The sequence below is a fragment of the Aaosphaeria arxii genome (genome assembly GCF_010015735.1).
Source record: "Aaosphaeria arxii CBS 175.79 unplaced genomic scaffold BU24scaffold_1, whole genome shotgun sequence".
NCBI classification, from domain to species: Eukaryota; Fungi; Ascomycota; class Dothideomycetes; order Pleosporales; genus Aaosphaeria; species Aaosphaeria arxii.
In genome coordinates this window covers 5,311,798-5,329,968 of record NW_022983474.1, presented here as the reverse complement: position 1 = coordinate 5,329,968, position 18,171 = coordinate 5,311,798, and the positions used below count along the sequence as shown (strand labels likewise).

The following is an 18,171-nucleotide window of genomic DNA, read 5'->3' as shown; positions in this document are numbered from 1 at the left end:
TTCAAATGCAAGTCGTCGAATGGTCAAAATTATGAGTCTACTGATAGCCTCAACCATCAGGATGCGCCGAGGAAGATTCACCCAGCCACCTCTACCATCAATCAATTGACTTCTCCACTCCTCACTTCATAACACAGTTAGTTATACATTTCAAATTGCGTAACAAAAAGTATGGAGCTAATGCTGGTTTATATGTGGCAAGCGTAAGAATATTTTCATTTCTATGTATTTCTCCCATCATGAATTGAAATCGACCACCAGCCTTCCTGCAACTTTGCCACTACGCAGTTTCTCTACAGCATCCGGCAGTTTGGCAAGAGGAAAAACTTCATAGATAGGTTTTAATAGACCCTAGATTATTTTAGCCCACAAATGACATCCTGAGGCTCCTGGAAGACTTACTCGTGCAGCGAATTCAAGAGCACGTTGGGTATCGAGAAGCGTTCCAACCTTTGTGCCGATGATATGTAGGTTTTTACCTACAAACAGAAGCGGATCGGCGCCTGCAACTGCAGTGCCAGCAGGAGCTGTGCAGTGGTCAATCATCTGGTTCCAAGTATTGATCAAGTCTTACTCACGTAAACCCACGCACAGGACCTTCCCACCAATCCTCGTCATCATAGGGGCAGAGGCGTATGCGCTGGCACTTGTAGCTGTCACAAAAACGCCATGCGCACCCTTCCCGTCGGTGATCTTCACTACTTCTTCTGCAACATCCTTTACCTTTGTGAAGTCTACAAAGGCATCGCAACCGAGCTTCATGCAAAGTTCCTTCTTCTCATCACCACCGTCGATACCAACAACACGCATACCCATGGCTTTCGCAAGTTGAACTCCCATGTGGCCAACGCCACCTCCTGCTCCGGGAAAGACCGCCCAGTCTCCTGGCTTCAGTCCAGATTCCTTGATACTCGCGTAAATTGTGCTTCCACTGCACATGATAGGACCAGCTGTGAAATCGTCGACCCCGTCAGGGATTCTTTGCGTGTATCGAGCAGGACTCAAGATATACTGCTGATAACTACCGGGGAACTGGAGGCCAATCTGGGGGCTCTCATCGCAATGGGTCTCTTTTCCCGTCCAGCAGAGCTCGCAATTGAAACAGGCGTCGTACGCGGGCTTGATGCCTGCGCGGTCGCCAACCTTCCAGTTGGTGACGTTCGATCCAAGTTTGACAACGACACCTGCGCCTTCGTGGCCAGGTGATCGAACGCCAAAGTGGGACATGGGTGGTAAGGGGAGGTCCATCAGCATGTAATGGATGTCTGAATAACAGATACCGGTGGCATTCATTCTAATCAGAACATCGTTGGGCCCTGAAGAAATGTGTTAGGACATTTCTCTTTCAAATGAAATGTACATGCAAGTTAAAGATGATGGCAAGGAGTTCTTACCGGGCTCAGGCACTGGCACGTCTTCTACTTCTACTCGAAAGTTTGGACCCTCATCTACTACGACACCAGCCTTGCACGTCTTGGGGACTTCGATCTGAACGCCATTTCCGTTGTTTTCAACCGCCATGGTATCTTGCCGAATTGCTACGAGTAAGTACGCAGGTCTTCAGAGTATAACTTTCAGAGCCTTGAGTGAATATCAAGTGAATAACGAATGAAGGCGTATAACATAAAACATTAAGAGCTGCTCATCTACAGCGAGGCCCTTCGCCTTATTATTATTGGTAGCAGATCACTTGCGCCCGCTTCATTGCCCCGCGTCTGGGTCCCCGCGGGGATTCAAACCACCTATTCGTCCAAAGGACGCCATTAGTGAACTAGGTCGAGTAAGCCCACTAAGACGTCTACGCCGAGGGGTTGCGGATGGGGAACAATGTGTACGCTTTTGGTGACAAAGGTGCCGGATTCGCGAGTCGTGGAGCGCGAGTAAACTGACAATACGAGTACATCAACGAAGGACTGCGAATAGTACTCGTGACTCGGTGTCGGAGGTAATTGGTCCAGGAGGTAATTGGTCCAGGAGGATTGAGGAGATGTAACAGACGATGCCAGTAATGGTAAAGTCAAGGTGTAGATAATAGCCGTGATTGGATGTGACGAGAGTGGGACATGCAGCAGTTGCATTGCCACGAGGAGTGGCAGTATTCGACAATTATTCGTTTTCTTCCCTATTCTGGAAATTTCTGTCTCCAGTAACAGCGTTTGTCAAGAAGAAAGCTATTGTGCGCCTCCGAACTCATGAATAACCAAATCCAATACCGTGATGTAGGCGCAGAATGAACAAAGGAATTCTTAACCATCGGAAAATGTTGGAACAGTAAATATGGCGGCGAACTAAGTTTAATCTCACCAAAGGACTCGGTTCATTGCAGCTTGCTGATGTGGCTTACAATATGATCACCCTAATCCCCGCGGATACGGCCATGTCAAGCTGCCGCTCGGGTGATGTATTCCGACAAGATGTCAACGAAACTCCATCAAGGTTTCTTCCGGGTTTGGACTAGAGTGCTTGCACTCCGTTACGATTTCGGGCCTTTGAGGGTGGCTGTTGACGTGACGTGCTCTGCATCACAATTGAATTGTAGAATACAGAAGAGACTGTCTCATCGGTTCTCGCGATCAAATTGGAGGCGTGATCTCGGAATCCTCGTTTCGAAAAGAATATTGGTCGCCCTAAAAGTGCGCATAGCTATAAGCGAAAGCAAACTTGCCTCTCTGTCTTCAATGGTGTGTAAGGTAGTTCTGACATTTCTTTAATAATATCACTCAAGACCAGATCCATCGCAACGTCTTGCAAGTTTCGAGAATTGGACTATGAATTCTCGTAAGAAGAAGGATATGACAGTAGACCGAACTGGCGCAGTTTGATCTACGATGTACAATAAATATATTAGTAGATTCATTGTCAGGATCAGTCTAGCTGTCTTGCAAATTATCCTCATCGATATTGCAGGCATTTCACATTGCTCTCTGTACGGTAACAATTCGATTTGTACTGACACTTGTCGAACCATGATCGAACTGCCCGGGTTGATTTGCTCTGCACGAACATTGGTTTTGTTAAAAAACTAGGTAACATGTGAGAATCCCAGGGCTGAAAGTATGGCATTGTAGGCGCGTGTGGGGAATCTTGTCCGAGTTGGTTCCCGTCCCCGGAAGCGCAGGCACGGCAGGGCACATGGACTGACTGTACGTCATGTTGTTTGCTAGCCGTGCGGGATACACGCGGTTCCTGACAGGGACGCTTGCGACAATCCGGGGTAACTGGGAGGGTTCCTTTGTGGCTCCAGACAATGCCTGGTTCGGCGGGGGCTATAATCCACGAAATCAGAGTTCAAAGGAGATTGAATCTGAGATATACTTTTCATTCAGCGATACAGATAAAAGGCGAAAAGGCGATATTGGGTCAGCGGATCAATGTTGTTGCAATGCGAATACATCAATAATGATTCTGTGTTCCGTCCCATCATCAAAGTGAATTATAGAAGTCTTAGAAAAAGCGCCTCGAATTGGCATCGTTTCTCGTATTTGTTAGCAAGAACTCATGAGCAAGCATAGAATAATTCAGAACCAATGCCTGAATTGATTAAAGCCATTCACTCCTTGACTTGCACTGCAATACATTTCGGCATACTATTTGGTTTAGGCGACCTTCAACGCGGCTTAAGAGCAGTCCATAAATAGGAAACACACACATTTAAGCCTTGCACAGTAAAACGAAGAAAGACAAGGCAAAGTGAGCAGAAGCCGAACGGCAGGCAATGGATCGTTCAGGATCGCGGCTGGGGAGAAGCGAGGAATGTGGACGGACGCTAAGCTGATGGGCTGCAGTTAACGAGGTTTGGTGAATTGGTAATGCTTGGCAACGCTATTGCAGGAGTGGTTAGCGCGATTCGACCTCCTTCTGACCTTCAACATCAGTGCTCGCGGGTACGCGCTCTCAACAAGTGTGAAGTCGGCCTCGAACACGCTGTACGACTTGCAAATCTACTCGCTGTTCCCTCACCGATGAGCGCGTTGCAGCCTGCCTGCCCGTTGTTTGCGCGCATACGGTGACCTGGGTGACAGATCATCAGCTTGGGCGCGTGAACGACGACCTGACCCTTCCAACATTTTCGAGACTCTTTATAAGCATTCCGCCCTTTGCGCAATGGCCCCGATCCCGGGAACACCAAATTCACGCGTTAGGTCTGCCGGTAGACCACAGAAACGAATCGCTTCCGAATCCGCTCGCGCACAAGCGAGACGATATATTCCTGGAGGACCAGGTGGTGGCGGTAGATACGTGGATGACGCTGGCCAGGAAACGCCAGTAGGAGGTACAGGACCCGGAGGATACGCATATACTGGACCGCGCGGTCGCATAGGCAGGATGAACGCCGAAAAGCAGGGTATCAATTACTCTGCACCTTCACCATCACGAACTTACCCCCGACCTCGGCGTGAACGCCCCTCTGGACCTCGATCTAGTTCTGCCGCTGCAGTGGCTGCTGCAGTGGCGCAAAGTGATGGATACAAGCCTAGAGAAGAGCGTGGCTGGGAGGAGTTCCATCAAGATCTTGACATTGATACAGAGTTCCAGATATTCAGTGCAGACTTGGTGGATGGCACAAGCCCTGCGGTATCGAGCCCTGGCACGCCACTCAATGGCTCCACTGGCCAATATGCCATCGAAAGTGGTGCATCAGCGATACTCGACGAGGCAATACGTTTGTCACAGGATAACGAGGGTTCAACTGGAGGGCTAAATGGCGGCCTATCTACACCTATAAAACGACGCGTCGGGCGACCGCCTCGCAAACTGGATTCGATGCTCACCGGTCTAGGATCTCCACCTGCCCCCCGCATAGTTCCGCTTCCCACAATGAACCCGAAGGAGAAGCTCAATCTGCCCAAACCTTCCGTACGGAAAGTCGATCCGTTCAAATCTTTCGAGGAAGGCGAAGGTGTACAGGTCAACTACGTAGACCGCACCATGGCAGGACTTGGATATCAAGAGAGCGAAATGTTCCTCAGACCAGAGCGAAGTCTCGTCAGGGTCCCCGAGGGCTCCATAGAAGACGATCTGGATATACCATCACAGGCTGGTGGCGAAAATACCAACAGCGCCGTAGCTATCGGACGTGTCGAATATGACATGGATGAGCAAGATGATCGCTGGTTAGGCCAGCTCAATGAACAACGGCGGGAAGAAGGAGTTGAACCTATCAAGCCCGCAATTTTCGAAGTGACCATAACCCAAATCGAAAAGGAGTGGCACGCACTAGAAAAACGTAAGTTCATTTGGATTGATTACAGCAATTGGCACGATCTCACCATAGCATAGGGATTCCGAAACCAAACCCAAAACCCCCACAGACCCACAGACCTCGATCGAGTTCGGCAGCTGCAGTAAATGGTGAACCTGCCGGACAAAATGAAGAGCAAGATACCAAGTGTGCAATTTGCGATGATGGCGATTGCGAAAATACAAATGCTATTGTGTTTTGCGACGGCTGTGATCTTGCTGTGCACCAAGAATGCTACGGTGTGCCGTTCATTCCTGAAGGACAGTGGCTTTGCAGGAGATGCCAACTCGTGGGACGCGGGACCCCCATCAGTGAACAACCAGTATGATCTCTAAACATTCCCTTCACATCCAGCTTGCTTACTTTCTGCAGGGTTGCATATTCTGCCCGAACATAGACGGCGCCTTCAAGCAGACTACATCGATGAAGTGGTCCCATCTGCTTTGCGCTATGTGGATACCTGAGGTGTCGTTAGGGAATACTACCTTCCAAGAGCCAGTGCAGGATGTCGAAAAGGTTCCGAAAACCCGCTGGAAACTGGTAAGTCTCCGAGACATTGCATTTCTTCAAGTGAAAACAGGGCTAACGACAATTCAGACTTGCTACATTTGCAAACAGAAAATGGGTGCTTGCATTCAGTGCGGCCACAAGTCCTGCTTCGAGGCATTTCACGTCACTTGTGCCCGAAGAGCGCGCTTGTGCCTCAGAATGAAGTCGACACAATCGTCAAATTCGATGGATGCTACTGTACTCAAAGCATACTGTAATCGACACAGTCCTGGCGACTGGCGTCGTGAAAACGATGTTGATGAAGCATTTGCAGACGCTAAGATGTTCTATAAGCAAACCCTACGCCACGTACACTGGGGTGACAGCCAAGCTATTGCATTGTCGATGGGCACCAGCCAACCAATGCCTTCAGTCGAAGGACCCGAGGACGCAGCTTGGGATGGAGGCGGAGCTAATAAGCGCAAGAGAGGCCAATCCACCAGGTCATGGCGGTTACCATCTGGGGCTCCGGTCGTGCCTCAATCCGTCTATCACAACGTCGAAAATGCCCTTATCAGATTCGCGGTGCGGAAAAGGAAAGAGTTCGTTCAGGAAGCCTGCAAGTACTGGACGTTGAAGCGCGAGGCCAGACGAGGCGCTGCCTTGTTGAAACGCCTCCAGCTCCAAATGGAGGCTTTCTCCTCGATGGAGGTCACTCGGCGCAATTTTGCTGCCATGGGTGCCGTGGGCCGACCGCGCCTTCAACGTCGCATTGAGTTTGCCGAGCGACTGGAAGACGACATGGAGCAGATGCGTGTCCTGTGTGACCTTGTCCGAAAACGAGAGGCGGAAAAGCTACAGAGCACTCTTGTTCTAAAGAGCATACTCGATGCTGTCTATTTCCCGATTCCCAAACTGCTTCAACCGATTCTGGATAAAGCACAGAAGTAAGTATTTGCTCAGTTTACCACATTGGTTGCAGTTGCTAACTCAATACACAGTCTCGATAACAAAGGGAACTTTTCTGATGGGTTTAATAAGATACAAGTCAAACTCGACGATAAATTCTACACTTCGGTGCAGAATTTCAGTGAGGACATGGCAGCGGTCTTCAGCTCCGTTATTGGTTTTGCAACAATCACAAACGTTGTTGATGCCGAAGAACAACTTAGTGGTGTAGCCCATAGTTCATTGACGTCCGAACAAAAGGAGGTGAAGAAGCTGGCGAAACGCATCATCAAAGCTATTCAACCCCAATTCGAGGAAGCTCTGCGCAGCGAGTCTGACCTGGCCGGCAAGCCATACGAGAAGGAACTGCCCAATCTGGAAGCTTTGCTCGATCAGAGTCTAGGTCGACGACGAAGCACCTCATTGAGAAACGAAAATCACGTCGAGGCTTCCACCGAAACGGTCGCGAATGGACGCATCACCAATGGAGACTTGCAAGAAGAGAAAGTCAAGGATGAGCATATGCACCTTGCACCGACGCCTGACGAAGATTTGGCGGAACATCACCTTCAATTGCGAGACGATGCAGCAGACGAGGCAGCCATTGCTGCTCAGTTTGGGCAAGAAGCTCTGCACGTGTCTGCTGGAAAGGGCGATGGCGACGAGGATGCCATGGACATCGACAGAGAAGTCACGGAGAACACCGGCGCAGGTGCACCCCCTCTCACGCCACCAAGGTCTGAACGGGACCTACTAGCATTCACTACTCAAGGTGGCATACCGTGGTACATGGAACCCTTTAGTCCTGTAGGCACCACCATACACGACGAGAAATGGACGGGGAGAGATTTGCTCCGCGACATGAGCGAGGAACTCAGCGAATTAGACGATGATGAGCTCGATGAGCTCGCAGATTCGGAAGAGCAGATGCCGACGGAAGGTCTTGCCCCGGAAACATCTGTTTCAGAAACACGACGGAAAGCGGCGAGAACGCAGAAGAAGAGAACACGAGCTTATAGATGAGAGAGGGGTAGGGAGGAGTTTCCATATTCAATTCTTGATTGACACCTGCCCAGAGACATGCGGACTTTTGACGCATACGTGGTAGGGTGTCTACACAGTATGTCGTGTCATATCTTGATTTCACTAGCATTGTACATTATTATACCAATTCTGAGGTTTGGGAGGTGTATGTGGGGTTATTCTGGCAACAAGGGTTTCTCGATAATGGGGGATTGGTGTGCTGGAGAATGGTTTGGTGTCAGGTTTACTTTTCGACATGTTTCACGTCTGGCCAGCAGCCGTCGATTTCTTTTCAAGCGTTTTGACGGGTTCTTGCAGTAAGCTAGCTAGCAGCTAAGTAAGAAAGTAGTTTTTTGAACTAGGTATACATAATGAATATGGGTACACAACTATGGTTTCATCATTCATCTATGGCTTGTGGCGGTCAGCTCGTGTTGAGTGGACTGAGTGGCCAGCGCAAGGCAGTGGCTGATGGGAAAAGCTTAGCAGAAAAATGTGATTCGTGATTGGGAGTGTTTGGCGACAACGACCAAGTGAGGCAATGAATTAGATGTGAGAAGCAGTGCGAGCTGTAGCTGGGCAAGCAAGGGTAATTGAAAATTGAGGCGGTAGGGTAGGTAGCCTTGCACGCCTTGGTAGGGCAGAGGATTGTATTGGATATAGCATCAGATAATTGATGAGAGAGTGAGAAAGCAAAGCAATACCAATAATGCGCCCAGCTGAATTGCGTGTGTAATTACCTATGTTACTTAGATTTGCTGTCTCTCATTAAATTCCTTCATTCTTCCAAATGTGTGGGTGGTCTCCTGTCTCTCTCAACTTCACTTCAGCTCGGTGACCCCAATAGCCTGTGCTCTTGTTTGTTTGTCGCCTCAATCACGTCAAAGAAAGGCCTTGGTAGCAGTCCTCTGAGACCGTTTCATTTTACTTGGTTTAGGTACCTCTATGCGGCAGCCTGCCTGGTGATTTACTGTGGTATTTACCTGCCACTTTGCGCTCCTCCTCCTCCTTCTCTTCTCTTCTCTTCTTTCTCCTCCATCTTTCTCCCACTCCGGCTAAAGCCTCCAAGCTCTCCTACTACCTTCACCTCTCCGTTTGTTCCCACTTCCCTAGCCATAACAACAATAATAACAACGAGTTCGACACATAACCAGCACTGCAACTACAAGTCACTAAGTATCCACCTACCTACATAACAGTACGTGGGAGCATATTGCGTAGGTGAAGTTGCCTTGCTTTGTTGCTGTCGGCCTCCGTCCTCTTGTGGACCTGCCTGAGTTAGCGAGGTTCTTCTTGGCGGGAACGTCGATCGCCCCCCAAAACTTTCCTACCCATCAATCCGTCGAACCGTCACTTTCGACCCACACAACATCGCCATCTCAATCATGGCTTCAATGGACTACGAATCCGAGCAGCGTCCTTACGACGGTACGTCTATTGCGTCTCCTCACCCTCCCTCTCCATCATAGCCACCATCTCCTCTGATGCACCATCACCCATCACCCATCCCTTTTCCACGCCGTTCTCACCTGCTGACATCAAACGCGAAGACGAACCCCGTGCCTACGAGCGCGACCGCAGCCGTTCTCCTCGCGCTGACCGTCGTGATCTCGATGATTCGCGAGCTCGCAGCGCCTCTCCTAATGGACGCGATGCCCGGTGAGTAGCCAGCCTCTTGGTTCGATTCGGTTCACAGAAACACAAGGCTTACACCTCAAACAGCGGTCCTCTCCCCATCCCCCGTAACCTCAACGAAGAGGAGGACGAGGAAGGTGCTCGCAACCCTGGCTCTAACCTTTTCGTCACCGGCATCCACCCAAACCTCACCGAAGAGGAGGTAACCCGTCTCTTCGAGAAGTATGGCGAGGTCGAGAAGTGCAACATCATGCGCGATCCTCATACAAAGGAGTCTCGTGGCTTCGGCTTCGTCAAAATGGTCACTTCTGATCAGGCTGATGCCGCAAAGGAGGGCCTCCAAGGTGAAGTTCATCAAGGCCGAACGCTGAGCATCGAGAAGGCACGTCGCTCCAAGCCGCGCATCCCTACACCCGGAAAATACTATGGCCCCCCCAAGCGTGGTGAGTTTGGCAAATGTCCATTAATCGTATGACATGTAGCTGATCAGCATTCCTAGAATTTGGTGGTCGTGGTGGCCGCGGCGGAGGCGGTGGACGCTTCGGCGGCGACCGTTACGGCGACCGCTACGATGACCGTCGCGGAGGAGGTGGAGGCTACGGGCGCCGTGACGATTACGGTGGTGGTGGTGGCGGCGGATATCGTGGCTCACGTTACAATGACCGCGATGACCGTGGCTATCGTCGCGATCGTGATGACTATGGCTCTCGTGGCGTTGACCGCTATGCCTCTCGCGATGAACGCGGTTACCGTGAGGAGCGTCGTGGCGGCGGAGGTTACTATGATCGCCCTCCTCCACCTGCTGGTGGACAAGGTGGTTATGGTGACGCCCCTCCTCCTCGCCCAGAGGGTAGCTACGGCGGCGGCGGTGGAGGTGGCAGGTCCTATGATGACCGGGGTGACTACAACCGTTATTAGAGTTGCAAGCTGGAGCTGACACCCCTAGAGCCTGAGCGGTTCTGAGTTGCTACAGCACACCCTTTTCAGACATGACAACACCCCACGGCATTCGCTTGTCTCATGTACCCCCTATCCTACACTTCTCTGTTTACTGCGAATCGGTTTAATGCGGCTTTATCACACTACTCGGGTATATGCGTCAACAAAAAAGTTCATCGAATATGGGTCGGGTCCGGCGGCGGCACAGGCTGGCGTGCACTTAGCATGGCTTGGTCTGTAGCGGCTGCTTTTCATTCTCGGTCAACGGCACTCGGTGGATTTCCTTTTGGAGAAACGGTAACACATCTTCGGTAAAGGCTTTCAACGCCTCATCTTTTGGCCCTGTGGGAGCGTAATGCGTCTACATCTGCGTCGACACCTAAATTGTACTTCTATAACTTCCCTTGCGAATTGCCCCGGGCCATCAAGACACTAAAATCATCACCACCCGCGCCCTACAACCTTACCGCCGTGCTGTTTAAGATTTCCCAATATCATCTCTCGTATCTCGACACGCAGCACCTGCAGTACATGACGCCAGATAAAGGCGGCCGTCTTTCACTGAGAGTTAACACCTAGGCTTCGTATTTGTAAACAGTCAACCACTGAGCGCGACCATTTGACGTCAACTTGTTGATCAAGCCGCTCTACCGGTCGACCAAATTTTTGAGGTACCAGGTGTTAACATGCTCGAAGTGGACGGTCGCCTTTAGGTCGCCATTATAGGTCAACGTACATACCTTCGTCCTTGACTACATCTATAGGGCAGCACGCCAACATCTTCGATGAGTTCCTTTGAAACGAGCATACTCTGCCTGTGTGCTTGGTCATTGTCGCCGTCCATGCGAATGCAAACAATAGAGAATGAATTGATTCATCAGCGACGGACTATCGTTGATGGATAGTCGCAAATACAATTCCTGCTGCTGCGTAGCCTCGAATGATCCTCGAATGACGATAGATTTCCTGTTGACATGCATATTCTGCGCCATGCATTCTCCGTAGTGACAAACGAACAAGAGTCAGTCTCCTGGCGACCGACACTGCGGGGACGTGCATGGTGGATGCAAACTGTGAGGTGCGTGCTCTGTCCAATTTCATTTCTCTTTGTTTCTCTGGCTTGGCTTTGCGCCATGTCACAGTCCAGTGTTTGCTCTTTGCTTTCACTTTGCCATAGTGAAAGCGAGAGTGGCTGTCGTAGCTGACCATAGATTTGATCGCGCCCCGACCATTGATCCAAATGTTACATCATTGAAGTCGGCTCTACGTTGTAGTATCTTTGATCTTGATCAGCCACTTACTGGGCACAAGAGAACTGCGAGACCTATAAAAATACTATGGCATCGACTAGAACCACCTCAGCAGCATGCCTGTGTTGCGCGTAGTTGGTATTGCATGACGACCACCACACGTGTTCGAAGAGGACAGAAAAAAAAGCTGTAGGCAAGTCTTGCAATCTCAGTCAGAGGCGACGCTGTCCATAATCATACCGAAGCAGTGCTTGATGAGCCGTAGGATTAGGACCTGATAGACAAGTAAACACAATACATAAGTAGATGTACTCCGTAGATGAAGTGAAAATTGGCATCTGATTTAGTTGTTCCTGCGAAGATCCTGTGGCTTTGCACCTACCCGTTGGAGTAAATGTCTCAGTGTGCATGAAGAAGAAAAGAGAGGGACGTGGGGTCCTAAAAAGTAACAACTCGTTGTCCGGGTGCGAAATGGGTAGGTAGGCTGTTGAATGCAACCTGTCAGGCATTTTTTTTCCCATGAAGTACTCCGTACCTAGGTAGGTTGCTAAGTAGGTATGTACAGTACACAGTTACAGTATATTTATTTATTGATCACTGTCACTGTTGATCTAGAACGCCTTGATGGAACGAGTAATTAACTTGAGGAGGTAAGGCTGCCTGGCTGACGCGCGGTGCCTGTCGTCATTGTACGCGTCGTTCTGAGATGTACGCAATCGTACAAACACTGGTATACCGCTTCCCATATTCACCTAGGTAGGTACGGAGTAGTTAGTTATACATAGTTAGGTCTCTATGATACGAGATGGAGAGGCAGATACGAATAACAATGTGGGGGGGATGGAGATAATTATAGTTTTTGTTCTTCAACTACATCTTCACCTTCTTTTCCTTCTTTTCCTTCTTTTCTCTCAATCGTAGCATAGCAGCACATCCCATGGCAATGGGCCCCCGAAGGTGCCTCGCATCGCCTCACGTCGCCGCAACATAGCATCACACAGCATGAACAACGTCGCCTGGATTGCGAGGGATCAGAAGTAGCAAAGCTGTCGTCTGCTGCCTGTCGCCTGGGCTTTCGGCGTCTCGAACTGAACACCTTTGTGTGCAAATTCGGTGATAACGAGGCAAGATTAGAAACCAGGGCGTAGAACAACGATCTGCATTCGGTACTAATCTGCGAGTGGGAGTGGCATTACCATTCTTAAAACAAGGCAATGTATGGGCAGTGTTGATGTAGTTGGTACTTCGCCTGGCAGTGCGTGGTCAGTGGAAACGGTAGGTATCAGGTACGAATATACAAAGGAAGAGAAGGAATACAAGCGTAGTAACAAGCTTACCGGAGGGTTACGAGTAGGAGTGAAAGGCAGACCTGAACACGGGCAAGGCCCCCTAAGCCCCAAAGGGCGTTTGTGATCGACCAATGATGTCGTCGCATCGATGGCATCCCTGTCCCTGTCCCTTTCTCCTTTCCCAATCCTGTAGGCTCAAATCCTTTCACTCCTCTTCACAGTCACTCTACTCACTACTCACCCCCAATCTTTTTATTTCCTACTACGTACTAGCCTAGTAAGTAAATTAGTTACTACTTACTAGGGGTAATACCGTAATAGGTACTCGTACTCCTTCCATGGCGGCGTAACCCGTCCACCTCCGCAGAAGGGGGAGGCACACCACACACAAGCCAGCCTCAACATCACCTTTTTCTCCTACTCGACTCTCTCCTCTTCTCTACTCTCTGCGCAACTGCAACTTGGCGTCCTTTCTGTAACAGCTGTATCACCATCATCTACCTACCGTTATCTGGTCTCTTCATCTTCGCCATCGTGTTTGCGACTTCGCCTTGCTTTATACCTCGAACCCTCGCCCCCCCCCCCACCCATCGACACCACCGTCATTGCTGCTGCCTCTCATTCCTCTCCCTTCTCATTCCTTTCTGAGTTCTATCCATACACCATCCAAACTGTCTACCAGGAAACCTATTGCAGCTTCCAGGGGATTCTGCTACCCCTTTTTCGACCAATTTATTCACCCATTGGAGTCGCAGCTCGCCTACATACTCATGAACTGATTTGTCTCTACCTTTCAAATATCCACTCCTCTCACCACCGCACACGCCGACCATGTCGAAACGAAAACTATTACCCTTCCTCGCCCTTACCGTCACCCTCTTTTTCGTCTTTCTTTATTACAGCACGTCTGTCCGCGATACATGGCACGGCCTGCCGCAGCATGTTGGACTGGGTGATCATTTTGGGGAAGGTCAAGCAGACGACAACTCCACAACTCCCAATCTCAAGGATCCAGACTATGTGAACTGGAACCCAAAGCCAAAATTCACCAAGGGTAGCGCTAGGCCCGCAGGAGACAACTTCACTTCCGTTCTTGTCATTGCCAAGACGAAAGATGAGGATATATCATGGATGGAGAATGAGATCCCAGACCAACCGAAGGCCATCTACGTCGCCGACGACCCGACTGCACCGCTGCACCCCCCGAAGAACAAGGGCCACGAGGTCATGGTATATCTGTCGTACATCATCGATCACTACGATGACCTCCCGGACGTGTCGATCTTCATGCACGCACATCAGTTCACATGGCACAACGATGATATCTTGGGCAACAATGCGGCGCAAATGATTACCAGGTTGAGCCGCCCGAGGGTGTGGCGCGAGGGTTTCGTGAACATGCGCTGCAGTTGGCACCCTGGTTGCCCCGACTGGATGCATCCCGGCGAGACCAAAGAGAACGTCTACAAGCAGGAGGAGACCCTGCTCGCAAAGTCGTGGAGCGAGCTCTTCCCTCTCGACGAGATACCCAAAGTGCTCGCGCAGCCCTGCTGTGCCCAATTCGCTCTTTCCCGAGAACGAATCCAGGCCATGCCCCACTCCCAGTATGTTTGGTATCGCAATTGGCTATTCAACACCCCATTGCCCGATTTCCTTTCTGGGCGCATCTGGGAATATGTCTGGCAATTCGTGTTCACAGGCCAAAATATCGTCTGCCCCAAGGAGCACATGTGCTTCTGCGATCAGTATGGTAGCTGTTTCGGTGGCGAGGATGAGTTCAAGGTCTTCATAGACCGCAAGAACGAGCTCGGCGGCAGGGAGGCCGAACTCAGGGACTGGGAGGAGAAGGGCAAGGCCATCAAGGAAGCGCAAGATGAAGGGAGATTCGACGAAGCCGCGCAGCTCGAGAAGCCCGAGCCCGGCAAGGACCAGACGCTCAAGAAGGAGATCGAGCGCCTGAGGCCAATCGTCAACAAACTCAAGGACGAGGCCTACGAACGCGGCAAAGACCCCAAGAACCGAGCGAAAGAAGCCGGTCGAGAATGGCACGAAGGAGACGGATACTAGTTTTGGGTCTTCTTCTATCTTGTGCATGACTCTTTTCAGCATTTGTCGGCGTTGGTGGCGGACGATATCTTGGGACAGATTTTCCTCAGGTGGCACCTTTTTTGGCTGGGGATTTCCCGGCAATATATATATATATATATATGTATATCTTCATGCCTCGTTCAAAAAGCGAGCAATACCACTTCATGCATGTCACGATGCCAACCATCATATTCATTTATCGCCATGTCAGATGTGATGTCAAGATAGTCAATTAAATCTCCGAGTTGTTTTCTTCATAAGCTTTAAGGTATCCAATACAGCTGACAGGTGGTCGCCTCAATAAATGTATCCACTTCCATCCCGTCACCCAAGCTTTCGTTCGCTTATCTAATCTCAAACCGCAAACATCCTAGACACCAATCAGCACGCGGTCTGGAATGCAAACAACACAAACCTCAACGACAATCACATCCCATCGCATCGCGCGCTGACGGCTATGCTTGTCTTCACCAAGCAATTGAAAGAGCACTCAGCGACCTTTCAGGTGCGCATTTGCAGACTCGCCTCCAATGCCCAAGATGTCGCACCCACGAGCAGGTCAGATGCACTGGAAGCATTCAGCGACTGTCTGTTGCGACATTGTTTTCCCTTTTCCCGACGTGTTCCCTTGACCATTCCTCGCAGCCGTTAATTTGATATCGAATTGTTTGATGTCCGCTTACTTACACTTCGTCGTGATATGGCAGCAGCTGTCGCGCCCGACGCCTGATTGACCACTGCGCACTGTTTGACACCCTTCCCGAGCATTGAGACATGGCGACAAACGCTCCGTACTATCAGCTGCGCGGCCAGTTCACCAACGCGACAAACGCGCCATTCTCGACCGACGATGACGACTATGACCTTGCCACTTCGCTGGCCCCTCATAATACCGCTCTCTACGTCGATTCCCAGGCTGCAGATGCGCAGGACAATACCTTAGAAGAGAGCCATAATCTTGTCGAACTTCTTGAAGCTGCGACCACTGCGGCGGACCAATCTGCGGACGCAATGAACATTGATACGAGTTACACGACGACGAGACCGCCCACACAGAACAGAGGCAAGAGGAAGCGCGGCGCGAGCCCCTCGGACGATGACGGCGATGCGGGGCAAGAGCGCGGTCATGCTGGCCAAAATGTGAATGGACAGTCTGTTGCGAAGCGCCCCCGACTGAACATGCCTACAGACCCTCAATTAGACTCTACAAACCCCGAGCAAGACTCGCTCGGACAGCCGAGGACATCTCAAGCCAATAATGCAGTGATCAATGAACCGCAGCCCGCCAACGTGAACCCCGCCGCGGCACTGTTCAGACGCGCCTCGGAGCGGACATCGAGGAAGTACACGCGGCCGCCTATGTCAAAGCTGTTCATCTCGCTGCAATTGACGCCGGAGAACTTCCTGCATCTGCAGGCGAAGGCGAAGACGTACATGCTCGATACGTCGCATCCGGAGCGGCAGAACTGTGTGGGCAATAGGGGCAAGGGCGATACCGACATGGTGAAGCTGCGGCTGTTTAACTGCGTGAGGGATTTCCTTAAGGAAGGTGCGGGTGAGCAGTTCTTCGGCGAGCATGTGGAGAAGCTTGCGGAGATGGAGACTCTGGAGGCTGCTAGAGTTCTTGGGGAGGATAAAGTGCCGGAGGAGAAATTGGTGTGGCCGAAGGACGCTACAAAGATTATCAGTCTTGTTACGCCTCTGCTGCGACGTATGGTTACGAATGAGCGGCAGAGGATGTACGCGATTGAGACGAGGAAGGGGGGAAGTAAGAAGAGGGAAAACGGCGCGGAAGAGCCTCCGCAGAACCAAGCGGAAGCACTGTCTGGCAATGCACAGCCAGTGGTATCTGTTGCTTATAATAGGTATGTTTCGGTTATCAAAGTATCGGGCGCAATGACTGACTGTGACAAGACCGCACCTGCCAACGCCCCAGGACATTGTCCTTCCTCAACAAGCAGAGCGTGCGTCTCCAACTCGGTTGGAAGCACAACCGCATGTCTCCCCTCCCGTGCAAGATCGAGTTGCACCAACTTCCCAAACGCCCCCGCAACCTGGTCCAACTCTTGATTCTGTTGAGACAGAACAACTGCAGGACGAAATGCTTCCAACAGCTGGCAGTCAGGTTGCAGATCTACGGAAGATTACAATTCAAATGGTCAAAAATGGTGCAAAGCTTAAAGGTTACAAGCAAATCGAACTTCCGGAAAGAGCGCCAACAGACTATCACTGGGAGGACTTACAGACCGATTTGAGGATCTTGCTGCGGGAGGCCATGAAGACGTATCCAGCCCTGCGCTCCAGTGTGCTAGCATCTACCGATGATGGCATGGGCCCAGAGACTTTGCGTGGCCTCGCCGTGGCGGCCACCGAGTTCCAGAAACAATCACACTCCCCAAAAGGCCTCTCCCCTTCAAAAAGCCAGCCTACTTCGCCCCTGACAACTGATGGTCCGGGGTTATCCTACCAATTGATTACAGACTTCGACCAATTGGTCTCGGAGATGGGACCTAGAAGCGACACCGCGACTTCCACTGGTAACGTCTCTTCGCACGCAAATAATCGTTCAGCCATCGCCGCGATTGAAGATCACATCACAGAACCCGGCATCCTGAGTCCAACCGATTCAACGCGCGCATTGCTTGAAGGCCACACCAGTGCCGTTACCCCACAAACGACTGCGGACGATGCTCTGCGCCACGACTCACCATCTCGAGACTCAATGCAGCCACTGGAACCGCGATCCCAGCCATACTCTACAACTCCCGCTCCTCCACCGACGTTACCAACACATCAACAGGACAGCCAACTCCCGAGCTCGTTGCCCAAATACACGATCAAAGTAATGCTAACGACCGGCCTCACGGAAATCAAAGACGCAGAGACTTGGGACAGGGCGAAAGATCACGTCGCGCGTGCTGTCTGGGCGGATGGAACGATGAACGTAGTCGTCGATCTGATATAAAGAGCCATTGTTGACTTGGACATTTGATTGTTATGTCCCTTTTTCACGTCGAGTATTTTATTTGCGGGAATGGAGTTGAGGAGTTTTCGCTGGGGGGCTTATATTGCTTCGGCATAGACGTATTCATGATATGTTATTACTATGTCTGCTTCGGCAAGATTATTGTACTACAGGGTGAATAGAGTTGTAATTGTTCTAGACATTCAAATGTCTCTCGATGGCACTACTTCAACTGCACCCCCAAGTGATCAATGGGAAGCCAAAGTTTCGTTATAACAACGTCATATCAACAAGCTCCCACCG

General features: G+C 50.7%; 7 protein-coding genes across 7 annotated transcripts; 4 read left to right on the top strand and 3 right to left on the bottom strand.

Annotated features, from left to right (window-relative positions):
- Positions 1-237: 237 nt before the first annotated feature.
- BU24DRAFT_384905 (GroES-like protein) lies at positions 238-1,972 on the bottom strand (the record flags this gene model as incomplete). The annotated part of the gene is made up of 4 exons (XM_033524862.1): positions 1,395-1,972; positions 579-1,316; positions 403-527; positions 238-351 (listed from the first exon to the last, which is right to left on the bottom strand). Exons 1-4 carry the CDS (start codon positions 1,519-1,521, stop codon positions 238-240), a joined length of 1,104 nt encoding a protein of 367 aa, XP_033390637.1. The 5' UTR covers positions 1,522-1,972.
- Positions 1,643-2,238, bottom strand: BU24DRAFT_42130 (uncharacterized protein). The gene has a single exon (XM_033527696.1). The coding sequence runs from the start codon at positions 2,076-2,078 to the stop codon at positions 1,764-1,766; it is 315 nt and encodes a 104-aa protein (XP_033390636.1). The 5' UTR covers positions 2,079-2,238; the 3' UTR covers positions 1,643-1,763.
- A 1,642-nt stretch (positions 2,239-3,880) lies between these two features.
- Positions 3,881-8,092, top strand: BU24DRAFT_363482 (uncharacterized protein). The gene is made up of 5 exons (XM_033524211.1): positions 3,881-5,227; positions 5,281-5,564; positions 5,615-5,782; positions 5,840-6,678; positions 6,733-8,092. Exons 1-5 carry the CDS (start codon positions 4,105-4,107, stop codon positions 7,700-7,702), a joined length of 3,384 nt encoding a protein of 1,127 aa, XP_033390635.1. The 5' UTR covers positions 3,881-4,104; the 3' UTR covers positions 7,703-8,092.
- Positions 8,093-9,087: 995 nt separating this feature from the next.
- On the top strand, positions 9,088-10,300 carry BU24DRAFT_458161 (RNA-binding domain-containing protein; the record flags this gene model as incomplete). Its single annotated transcript, XM_033531603.1, has 5 exons — positions 9,088-9,130; positions 9,253-9,361; positions 9,425-9,780; positions 9,837-10,235; positions 10,284-10,300. The coding sequence occupies 5 exons, from the start codon at positions 9,088-9,090 to the stop codon at positions 10,298-10,300; spliced, it is 924 nt and encodes a 307-aa protein (XP_033390634.1).
- Positions 10,301-12,376: 2,076 nt separating this feature from the next.
- On the bottom strand, positions 12,377-13,155 carry BU24DRAFT_405172 (uncharacterized protein; the record flags this gene model as incomplete). Its single annotated transcript, XM_033525689.1, has 4 exons — positions 12,377-12,683; positions 12,864-13,002; positions 13,057-13,084; positions 13,117-13,155. 4 exons carry the CDS (start codon positions 13,153-13,155, stop codon positions 12,377-12,379), a joined length of 513 nt encoding a protein of 170 aa, XP_033390633.1.
- A 137-nt stretch (positions 13,156-13,292) lies between these two features.
- Positions 13,293-14,962, top strand: BU24DRAFT_42049 (uncharacterized protein). Its single transcript, XM_033527484.1, has one exon. The coding sequence runs from the start codon at positions 13,647-13,649 to the stop codon at positions 14,880-14,882; it is 1,236 nt and encodes a 411-aa protein (XP_033390632.1). The 5' UTR covers positions 13,293-13,646; the 3' UTR covers positions 14,883-14,962.
- Positions 14,963-15,320: 358 nt separating this feature from the next.
- Positions 15,321-18,118, top strand: BU24DRAFT_447100 (uncharacterized protein). Its single transcript, XM_033530801.1, has 2 exons — positions 15,321-16,768; positions 16,818-18,118. The coding sequence occupies exons 1-2, from the start codon at positions 15,678-15,680 to the stop codon at positions 17,866-17,868; spliced, it is 2,142 nt and encodes a 713-aa protein (XP_033390631.1). The 5' UTR covers positions 15,321-15,677; the 3' UTR covers positions 17,869-18,118.
- The last annotated feature ends 53 nt before the right edge of the window (positions 18,119-18,171 follow it).